General features: G+C 53.9%; 1 protein-coding gene across 1 annotated transcript in view; it reads right to left on the reverse strand.

Moving 5' to 3' along the window:
• Positions 1-772: 772 nt before the first annotated feature.
• CTRC (chymotrypsin C) overlaps positions 773-10,554 on the reverse strand; it is a 10,219-nt gene continuing 437 nt past the window's right edge. Inside the window, exons 2-8 of the mRNA XM_023532651.1 lie at positions 5,914-5,964; positions 3,842-3,933; positions 3,649-3,746; positions 2,693-2,818; positions 2,097-2,102; positions 1,737-1,873; positions 773-981 (exon numbers count right to left, since the gene is read on the reverse strand). Coding sequence (XP_023388419.1) covers positions 773-981; positions 1,737-1,873; positions 2,097-2,102; positions 2,693-2,818; positions 3,649-3,746; positions 3,842-3,933; positions 5,914-5,950 — 705 coding nt within the window. The 5' untranslated portion in view covers positions 5,951-5,964. The remainder of the gene's footprint in view (positions 982-1,736; positions 1,874-2,096; positions 2,103-2,692; positions 2,819-3,648; positions 3,747-3,841; positions 3,934-5,913; positions 5,965-10,554) is intronic.

The raw sequence follows: 10,554 nt of genomic DNA on the forward strand, positions 1-10,554 counted from the left end.
CCCCAGAGGCAGGCTTGGGAAGCAGGGGAGGGTCGGGGTGGCCCCTCAGCCTTGGTACCCCATTTTGGTCTCAGCCTTCCATGGTGAGGGAGGCAGAGAAGATGTGGTTTGGGGCTGCCTTTGCCTGGGTCGGGGAGGTCTTAGGGTGTCAGACTAGCTCTTTGCTGTGTGATCTTGCGAAGATGATGACCCTCGCTGTGCCTCGGTTTCCCTAGCTGTTCAGGTTACTGTGTTTAAGATGTGTCAGGATGCTGAGGCTGTGCTGGAAAGCTGGGAAAGGGAGGCAGATGGGAATGGGAAGAGGGGTCACGTGTCTGAAAACAGGACAGTCCCCGATTGTCCTAGCTGTTTCTTGGTTCTGCGTCAGACTCCCTAAGTCTTCTGTCTTCCTGGACAGATGAGATGGTGGCCCACAGAACATGTGTAGAGACTTTAACGAAGCCTCGTCTACGCTTGTCAGACTCATCTATTCCTCACAGCAACCCTGTGAGGTGCTTACTATGTCTCTATACTGTAGACGGGAAAACTGAGGCTCAGAGGTTAGACAGCCCGCCCGAAGTCCCACGGTTACTGAGTGGAGGCCCTGGGACTCGAATGCAGATGCTCATGCTCGAGTCTTATGCTCTCACCGCAGTGCTGGGGAGAGGGGCAGGGAAGGAGGTGAGGGTGAGAAGTTTCTCCTAAGCCTCCTGGGCCCAAGTGGGGCTCAGTCTCCCCCAGGGCAAGGTGCACTCATGTGGGTCTCCCCACTCCCCACCCTCCTTCACCTTCCTCACTGCCCCGCTTCTGTTTGGCTGTCTGGGGTAGGGATAGGGTGCAGGGCCTGGACACTCACGTTGCAGGCTGAGATGACGCCGTCACCCCCGGCACACACCATGGTGTTCCTCACCAAGGCACCCCACCAGTCCCACTGGGTGCATGTGGAATGATCCACCACAGGCTGCAGGCCTTGCTGCAGCTCGTCAGCGATGGGGCCGTTGGCTGAGAAGAGAACAGGTAGTGGCCAGGGAGTCAGCCCAGGCCTTCTGGAACAGAGGGCTGGATGGGGCTGGGACAGGACCCCTGTGAGTTCTGGTTAAACTTTATGGGAACCCCACACAAGCCCTGATGGAGAGGTGAGACTCTGAGCCAAGGACCCTAAACCGTTTGGGTTGGAGACCCTCTGAGGGCAGGGAGGGGGAGCAGGCTGGAGGTAGACTAATCATAGCCCTTTGAGGTGATTTCTCTTTAATTTGGATTCTGGGGTTTTAATTTTCATCTGTTTCCTTATAGGTCTGCCTTTGGTGTCACAAAGTAAAAGGTCTTCTCACCCCAAGATTTCCCAAGTCTTAATCTGCATTTTCCTCTAAGTCTTCCATAATTTGGTTTATTCATGTTTAACCTTTTAATTTATTTGGGCATATGATATACCATAAAATCTAATTCCCTACCCTCAAACTGTTTATTTAGTTTATTTAGTAGTTACCTATGTGGCACTTAGTATGTGCCAAGCCCTGTTTTAAGCACTTGATAAATTCTAATCCATTTAATCCTTACAGCACCTTTTCTATGCACTTGTTAGTGTCTGTTACTTGGTCTGTGCTTAATAAATATCAGCTATTATCATTACAAAGTTAAAAAGACCTGAAGATTTTTAGGCAAAAAGGAAACATGATGGGCAAATGGGGGTGGTATGCTTATTGTGGGAGCCGCTTCCTCCAGGAAGGCTCTTGTGATTTGCCAGGGGTTGTACTCACTCCAGAGAAGGCCCCAGCCGGTGACATAGCAGGAGTAGTTCTGAGGCAGCAAGGAGCCCTCCGCGGGCAGGCATGCCACCTGAATGGTGTCACTCAGCTCCACAGACTCCGCCAGCTTGATGAGGGCAATGTCGTTGCTGGAATTCAAAGTGAAGGCTTGAGTGGGCAGGAGGTCTTGGCCCCCCAGCCGATGCTAACAGGCCTGGGCTGTGAGTTGAGAGTCAGGCCAAGGGTGACCAGAGGTCCTCCCGAAACGTCCTGACTGCCAGCTTCCTGCTGGCCGACAGGGATGTCGGATGACAGATGATGCCCCTTCTAATCCCATCACCCATCCCTTTTAGATGTCGCTTCTTCTCCCACCCGTGTCTTCACATCGTGAAAGGCTTAACAGAAGGGAGACTTGAGCGGAAACATTTTGAACCACTGCAGGCTATGTAATTAAGCTAAAGTAAATTAAAAGATTACAATGATCAAAGATGTATGGATACAAGTTTAAATGTTTTCACGTAACCAGGTTGAAAGCTGGCAACCCTAGACCGGCGTGGTTTGATTCCTAGTTCTGACACATACTGGGCTGAGTGACCTGGGACATATTTTTTATCCTCTCTGAGTCTCAGTTCCTTGTCTAAGGCTGTTGTGAGGATTACATAAGAGATGGCATATACGGTGCTTATTGCAATGTGGGCATACAGTAGGCACTCAATAAAGGTGAGTCCTGGCTCAGCCTCTGGGTCTTTTTTCCCTGTGCACCTTCCGGGAGCTCTTGGCCAATGATGAATATGGAAGGGGTTTGCTTCCACTTAGCGTTTTGCCATTTTGTGTAAAGGGGTCATCTGCTGGCTGTTCAGAGTAAGGATGGAGTCCAGGGACAGGGTGAGGCCAGGCTCTGCAGGGACCTCTCTTTCTTAAGTGCGGCCCCTGCCCAGGGGCCATGAGATGGTCAGCTGGGCACTCACCGCAGCAGGAAGGAGTTCCACTTCTCGTGGACAAAGATGGTGTCCACACCGACGTACAGGGAGCCTTCCTCGTCAGCCACCGCCAGATTGTTCTTCCCCAGGGCCACTCGGTAGGTCAGAGTGTTGCTGAACAGAGGAGGGAGACCGGTTCAGGGGGACCTCCTGCCCCAGCTAGCCAGTGAGGTAGAGAGGGAACTTGGAACTTTGGTCTCCCAGCTCTGTGGCCACCATGGGAATCGTTCGGGAGAAGGGAGCATCCATCTGCATTGACCCTTCCCAGCGCCCAGGGTAAGGACCCTGTTCTCTGAGTCAGGTCCACTTTGACTCCTAGGTGGGCGGCCTCAGGCCTCAGTTCCCTCATCTTTAAGGTGAAGAGAACATTGGGACTGACCTTTCAGGACTACTGTGAGAACGAGCTAGTCCAAGCCACCAGCGTCATCTTGCCTGCTTCGCTCTCTAACTCACCTCTCTCCCCTCCGGACTCCGCTCTGGCCATACCCGCTTTCTCCTTATTTCTCAGACATTCAGAGTGGGCTCCCTCCTCCACCTGGAGCACCCTTTCCCCGGACGGATGACTTCCTTCGGGTCTTTGCTCAAATATTCTCTTTTCAGAGGCATCTTCCCCGGTCACCTCATTTAAAATAGAACCCATTATACTTTCTATTCTCTCCCAGCCTTATTTTTCTTCATTGCCGTTTGATATGTTATATATTTACTTGTTTAATGGTCTGATGCTCTGTCTTCCACTAGAAATGAGCTAGCTGAGAGCACAGACTTTGTCCTCACTGCTATGTTCCCCAGCACATAGTAGGTGCACGATAAATACTGTTGCATGGAGAAATGAAAGCAGAGTTACTGGATATAAGTAGCTTATTTAGTCCAGCGCCTGAGAGCGTAGTAGGTGCTCCATAAAAGCGGCTTTTCAGGTTGCTCCTCTGGGCGTCCTGCCTGTTTACCTGATGCAGTGGGCAGCTGTGAGCACGTAGTTGCTGGCGATCAAGGTGCCACCGCAGGTGTGTCTCCACGTGTCATTCTTGAGGTACTGAAGGGAGATCTGGAGGAGGGTGTGGAAGGGCCACATGTTAGTCCCCAGGGACCCTTACCCCATCACCCTCTCTACCCGTCTCCCACTCCTGCAGCAGTACTTACCTGCCAGGGCCAGCTGTGGGGCCTGGCATTGTCTCCTCCCACCACTCGGGCTGATAGGTTGGGCGGGAAGGTGGGGACCCCACAGCTGGAGGCTGGGGGGACACAGGAGAGGAAGAGCACAGGTGAGTGGGGCTGGCACCCCGTTGGGGAAGGGGGAGAGGGAGAGAGCACAAACTTTGGGGCTGGGAAGACGTGAGTTCAGATTTTACCGCGTGACTTTGGGGAAGCCATCTAGTTCTCTGGGCCTCAGCTTCCCTTTACGTGACGTGGGAAGAATAGCACTAACCTGGCGAGAACTAAATTAGATGATGCCTACGAAGAGTTAAGCAAAAAGCCCGGGACAGAGGGAACGCCTCATTCCTGGGAGGAAGTGAAAGGTGGCTGGCCCGCGCTGAGCGCCCGGCTATACCTATGTCTTTTCCGCTTACCCTGCTGTCCCTTTGAAAGCCACAGTGTAATGGGGGGGTGTGAGCGTTGAGTCTACAGAGTTCCAGACCGTCAGAGCTGGGAGCTGTGTGGAGCGGTCAGGTCAAGATCATGTACTCCACAGTGAGGCAGACCCAGACTCAAATTCTGGCTCTACCACTAACCAGCCGTGAGATCTTAGGCAAGATAGGGAGAGTCACTGAGCTTTGGTGTTCTTATCTGTAACATGCAGGCATTAATAGGCTCTGCCTCTCGAGGTAGTTGTGAAGATCAAATTAGCTCCTATGTATCGAAGGTTTGCTTAGTACAGTGCCTGGCACGTAGTAAATGCTCAATAAACAGAGATGCTGTTATTATTACTGCCGTTATTGTTGTTAGCTAGGACTCTTAATCAAGTGTTCTCATTTGCCAAATGAGCCAGCGAGATTTAGAGAGGTGAAGTGGCTCGTCCAGGTCCTGGTGAGAGTGAGCGACATTGAGGCCAGGTTCCTTGATCCCTAATCTGGGAGAAGGCTCCAAACATAAGGGATGGCAAAGGGTACCCAGTGGAGCGATGCCAACACTGACGAAAGTAGACCCCGGTGGTCCCTGGACAGACCCAGGATGAGGCATCTATGGCGTCGCTGGCCTTCACCTCACCTCATCTCTAGTCTTTACCCCGGGAGGTCAGATCATCAGTTCTATCTGCCAAGTGGATGAGGGGCTCATCTGACACATAGCTGGTCAGCAGTATCTGAACCCACATCGGACCCCCAAGCTCCTTTCCTGGAGCCCGGGAGAGCAGAGGGCCCCCTGTTCCTATCTGTGTCCCTGGGAGGCCAGCCCATACTCATAGCCTGCGGGCTGCAGCTGGTCCCCAACCCACAGCTTACCACAAGCCAGAAACGCGGCCAAGACTGTGATGCCCAGCATGTCGCGTGTGCTCAGGACCAATGACCACGGAGGTGGGCGGGCACACACTTATAGGCCAGGGTGAGGGGTGGCACCTGGTCAAGGCTGAGCCACCCCTCGGAGAGAAACCTGTTCTGACAAGGCCCTTTCCCTGACCTTGGGTGGTTACTGTTTAATTTGGGCAGGAGCTAGGGCTGGCTTGAGGCATGGATTTCCCAGATATCCTGAGACAGAGCAAATTTTGAGGTTTGCAGGTTTCGGGACCCCCCACCACTCTCCATGGAGTATACTCTCCTTCTCTCTCCATAACTCATTCTTTCTGTTATTATTTATTGGGCACCTACTGTGTGCCACGCATCGTGCCTGATGCTTCTTGTAGCCACTAACTTCTCCCAACGACATGAAGTAGACACGCTTATTCACTCCTTAAAGATGAGGCCACTGAGACTCAGGGGTCAGTGACTGTCCACGGTCATACGGCTGGGATAGAACAAAACCAGGACTGGAAGACACACGTCTCAGGCTAGTCTGGGGCTTTACGTGACTGCGATACCCCGATTTCTTCTGTTTTTATAGCTTCATCTCTTTCTTTCCTCTCTTTTTGTTGTTTTCTCTCTTTTTCCTTCTCTCTCATTCAACTAATATTGTCTGGGCTTGGGGTCCCCCTTTTCTCCAGCACCTCCTCCCTGGATGGCCGTGGATGGAGGCTGAAGCAGGGACAGCCCCGGCAGGTGGCTGATTGTCCAGATTCCTACCTGGAGCCAGGTCAGTTGTCTCCTTGCAAGGCCCCATCAGTCTCCTCGTCTCTGAAATGGGGAAATAGGACCAGATGCACTCTAGGCTCCGTTCAGTCCTAAGGGTTCATGATTTGAATGTCAAGGTCAAGTGGCTGACCTGAATTTCTGGCCATGGTGACCAAGATCAAAGAAGCGGCCCCAGCAGGGAGGGCTCGTGTCTACTGTAGAAGGGAGCCCTGGGGGCATGGATTTCCTGTGACTGAGGGGTGGGGCTTGGAGTTGGATAAACTTGAGTACTTAAAGATGCGACTCGTTGGCCCAGACTGTGGGGCACTGATACACCATGTACCTGGATGTCATTCATTCCTACCATGTACATGGGCGCCATCCCGTCCCTCCCTCCCTCCCTCCCACATCTGCTGAGCACCTCCTACGGCTAGGCCCTTTGCTAGGGCTGGGACTGTTGGTGGTCCCTGCCGGACAGGGTGGTAAGTATTCCTCGGAGTGTCCCTGAAGGAGAAGCTAGTTCCGGGTGAGAGTTTGATGAGGAAAGGATTTCTTCTCTACAGATCCCATGCCCAAAATGAACTTGAGGACTTGAGAGTGTGAGGATGCTCGAATCCCACCCCCATAGGGCTGCAGTGGGGCCTCCCAGGATCAGGGACCTCAATATCTCTCAGCCACTCAGGGTCAGACTGTGCTGGAAAAATGACCCTGGGCACTTTGGCTGGCTCAGGGGAGGGGGAACCTTAATAGAAGTAAAGCCAAGGTTGGGAGTGGCAGGGCTGTAAGGGCCTGAGAAACAGGGCAGGTGCCACCACCCGGGTTAGTCATTGGGACAGGACTCTCGGTGGCAGCTGTCATCCCAGGTGAGGCCACAAAAGGAGGGCTGGCTGAGTTTCTCCTCAAAACCAGATGGAAGGACTGTGAGTTCAGAGAGGGTTTGGGGGCTGAGTGAGGGGTTTGGGTTTGGTGATGGGGGCCGGGACTCTTTGGGGGAGTCTCGGTGAGAGGCTGGGACCTGGGGAGAGTTTTAAGGAACTGTCTCCCTTTCTATTCTTGGTCCCTGAATATTTGGAGGCTCTTCATGCCTCAGCCTGTGCCTTCTGCCCTGGCCGGGAGTCAGGGGGGTGGATGGGTCTTCTGCAGGCTGAGGCCGAGGGCCCTCTCCCAGCTGAGAGCTGTTAGTGGAGGGCCCCGGCATGGGACAGCTGGCCCATCTCTCACATCCGGAGGGCTTGAGGCCCACATCCATCGCCGGGCCAGCTAGGCGGGGACTCTGGAACTTCAATTTTAGCCCTTCCCTGTCAGCATCTTCTCTCCCTCTGTTCTGAGACTGTTTTCATTAGAAGGTTAGGAATCTGATGTTCTTCCCATACTTAATCTAACAAGCAGGGTTGATGGTGGTGGCATCTCAGGCGTCAGGTGGCATGTAGGGGTGGCATTCTCCAGGAAATACACAAGGATACAGCCCTCCCCATGTCTGCCCTGAGGAAGCCAGAGGCAGACGGTATCCTGGCTGCTGTAGTACCACGCACGTCCACCTGGAGGCTGTGATGCTCCGCCTAAACCCCATCTCCCAAGCCCCCACTCAGGTGGCACTTGGGGGTGCCCTACCCAGAAACCACAGGGCTGAGAAGACCTTGAGACTCTAGTCAGCTCTCATATGGAGACTGGGACCCAGTGGGAGCCTGATCTGTCCCAAGACACACACCGGGAGCACCCTGGCTCTTTTCTGTGTGTGTGGTGGGGAAGGTTCGGGGTATCTGTTTGTGGGAGTCTCGGGGGACTCTAAGGTGCATCAATCCAGAATTCCCATGGCCTTGGTACCACTTCTGACCATCACGCTGTGTGCCACGGCCCCAGACACTCACGCCCCCTCTGAACTCACCAAGCAGCGTGGTTGGATGGTAGGGGCCCGGGCTGTGCGCTCAGTGGCCTTGGCCTGCACCCTGTTGGCCCACTTGCCTGTGTGCCTCCGGGAGACTTTCTGCGTCTCCCTGTTCTTATCTGGGAATAAAACAGCACCCGTGTCATGGGCTGGTTTTGAGGATTAAATGAGTTAACACCTGTAACTTGTGTCTGGTGATAGCGGGTGGACATCGGACTCAACCTGTTCCATGAGGATGAGTCCCATGGAGTATACTCTCCTTCTCTCTCCATAACTCATTCTTTCTGTTATTATTTATTGGGCACCTACTGTGTGCCACGCATCGTGCCTGATGCTTCTTGTAGCCACTAACTTCTCCCAACGACATGAAGTAGACACGCTTATTCACTCCTTAAAGATGAGGCCACTGAGACTCAGGGGTCAGTGACTGTCCACGGTCATACGGCTGGGATAGAACAAAACCAGGACTGGAAGACACACGTCTCAGGCTAGTCTGGGGCTTTACGTGACTGCGATACCCCGATTTCTTCTGTTTTTATAGCTTCATCTCTTTCTTTCCTCTCTTTTTGTTGTTTTCTCTCTTTTTCCTTCTCTCTCATTCAACTAATATTGTCTGGGCTTGGGGTCCCCCTTTTCTCCAGCACCTCCTCCCTGGATGGCCGTGGATGGAGGCTGAAGCAGGGACAGCCCCGGCAGGTGGCTGATTGTCCAGATTCCTACCTGGAGCCAGGTCAGTTGTCTCCTTGCAAGGCCCCATCAGTCTCCTCGTCTCTGAAATGGGGAAATAGGACCAGATGCACTCTAGGCTCCGTTCAGTCCTAAGGGTTCATGATTTGAATGTCAAGGTCAAGTGGCTGACCTGAATTTCTGGCCATGGTGACCAAGATCAAAGAAGCGGCCCCAGCAGGGAGGGCTCGTGTCTACTGTAGAAGGGAGCCCTGGGGGCATGGATTTCCTGTGACTGAGGGGTGGGGCTTGGAGTTGGATAAACTTGAGTACTTAAAGATGCGACTCGTTGGCCCAGACTGTGGGGCACTGATACACCATGTACCTGGATGTCATTCATTCCTACCATGTACATGGGCGCCATCCCGTCCCTCCCTCCCTCCCTCCCACATCTGCTGAGCACCTCCTACGGCTAGGCCCTTTGCTAGGGCTGGGACTGTTGGTGGTCCCTGCCGGACAGGGTGGTAAGTATTCCTCGGAGTGTCCCTGAAGGAGAAGCTAGTTCCGGGTGAGAGTTTGATGAGGAAAGGATTTCTTCTCTACAGATCCCATGCCCAAAATGAACTTGAGGACTTGAGAGTGTGAGGATGCTCGAATCCCACCCCCATAGGGCTGCAGTGGGGCCTCCCAGGATCAGGGACCTCAATATCTCTCAGCCACTCAGGGTCAGACTGTGCTGGAAAAATGACCCTGGGCACTTTGGCTGGCTCAGGGGAGGGGGAACCTTAATAGAAGTAAAGCCAAGGTTGGGAGTGGCAGGGCTGTAAGGGCCTGAGAAACAGGGCAGGTGCCACCACCCGGGTTAGTCATTGGGACAGGACTCTCGGTGGCAGCTGTCATCCCAGGTGAGGCCACAAAAGGAGGGCTGGCTGAGTTTCTCCTCAAAACCAGATGGAAGGACTGTGAGTTCAGAGAGGGTTTGGGGGCTGAGTGAGGGGTTTGGGTTTGGTGATGGGGGCCGGGACTCTTTGGGGGAGTCTCGGTGAGAGGCTGGGACCTGGGGAGAGTTTTAAGGAACTGTCTCCCTTTCTATTCTTGGTCCCTGAATATTTGGAGGCTCTTCATGCCTCAGCCTGTGCCTTCTGCCCTGGCCGGGAGTCAGGGGGGTGGATGGGTCTTCTGCAGGCTGAGGCCGAGGGCCCTCTCCCAGCTGAGAGCTGTTAGTGGAGGGCCCCGGCATGGGACAGCTGGCCCATCTCTCACATCCGGAGGGCTTGAGGCCCACATCCATCGCCGGGCCAGCTAGGCGGGGACTCTGGAACTTCAATTTTAGCCCTTCCCTGTCAGCATCTTCTCTCCCTCTGTTCTGAGACTGTTTTCATTAGAAGGTTAGGAATCTGATGTTCTTCCCATACTTAATCTAACAAGCAGGGTTGATGGTGGTGGCATCTCAGGCGTCAGGTGGCATGTAGGGGTGGCATTCTCCAGGAAATACACAAGGATACAGCCCTCCCCATGTCTGCCCTGAGGAAGCCAGAGGCAGACGGTATCCTGGCTGCTGTAGTACCACGCACGTCCACCTGGAGGCTGTGATGCTCCGCCTAAACCCCATCTCCCAAGCCCCCACTCAGGTGGCACTTGGGGGTGCCCTACCCAGAAACCACAGGGCTGAGAAGACCTTGAGACTCTAGTCAGCTCTCATATGGAGACTGGGACCCAGTGGGAGCCTGATCTGTCCCAAGACACACACCGGGAGCACCCTGGCTCTTTTCTGTGTGTGTGGTGGGGAAGGTACGGGGTATCTGTTTGTGGGAGTCTCGGGGGACTCTAAGGTGCATCAATCCAGAATTCCCATGGCCTTGGTACCACTTCTGACCATCACGCTGTGTGCCACGGCCCCAGACACTCACGCCCCCTCTGAACTCACCAAGCAGCGTGGTTGGATGGTAGGGGCCCGGGCTGTGCGCTCAGTGGCCTTGGCCTGCACCCTGTTGGCCCACTTGCCTGTGTGCCTCCGGGAGACTTTCTGCGTCTCCCTGTTCTTATCTGGGAATAAAACAGCACCCGTGTCATGGGCTGGTTTTGAGGATTAAATGAGTTAA

Source organism: Pteropus vampyrus, unplaced genomic scaffold, assembly GCF_000151845.1.
Source record: "Pteropus vampyrus isolate Shadow unplaced genomic scaffold, Pvam_2.0 Scaffold86, whole genome shotgun sequence".
Taxonomy (NCBI): domain Eukaryota; kingdom Metazoa; phylum Chordata; class Mammalia; order Chiroptera; family Pteropodidae; genus Pteropus; species Pteropus vampyrus.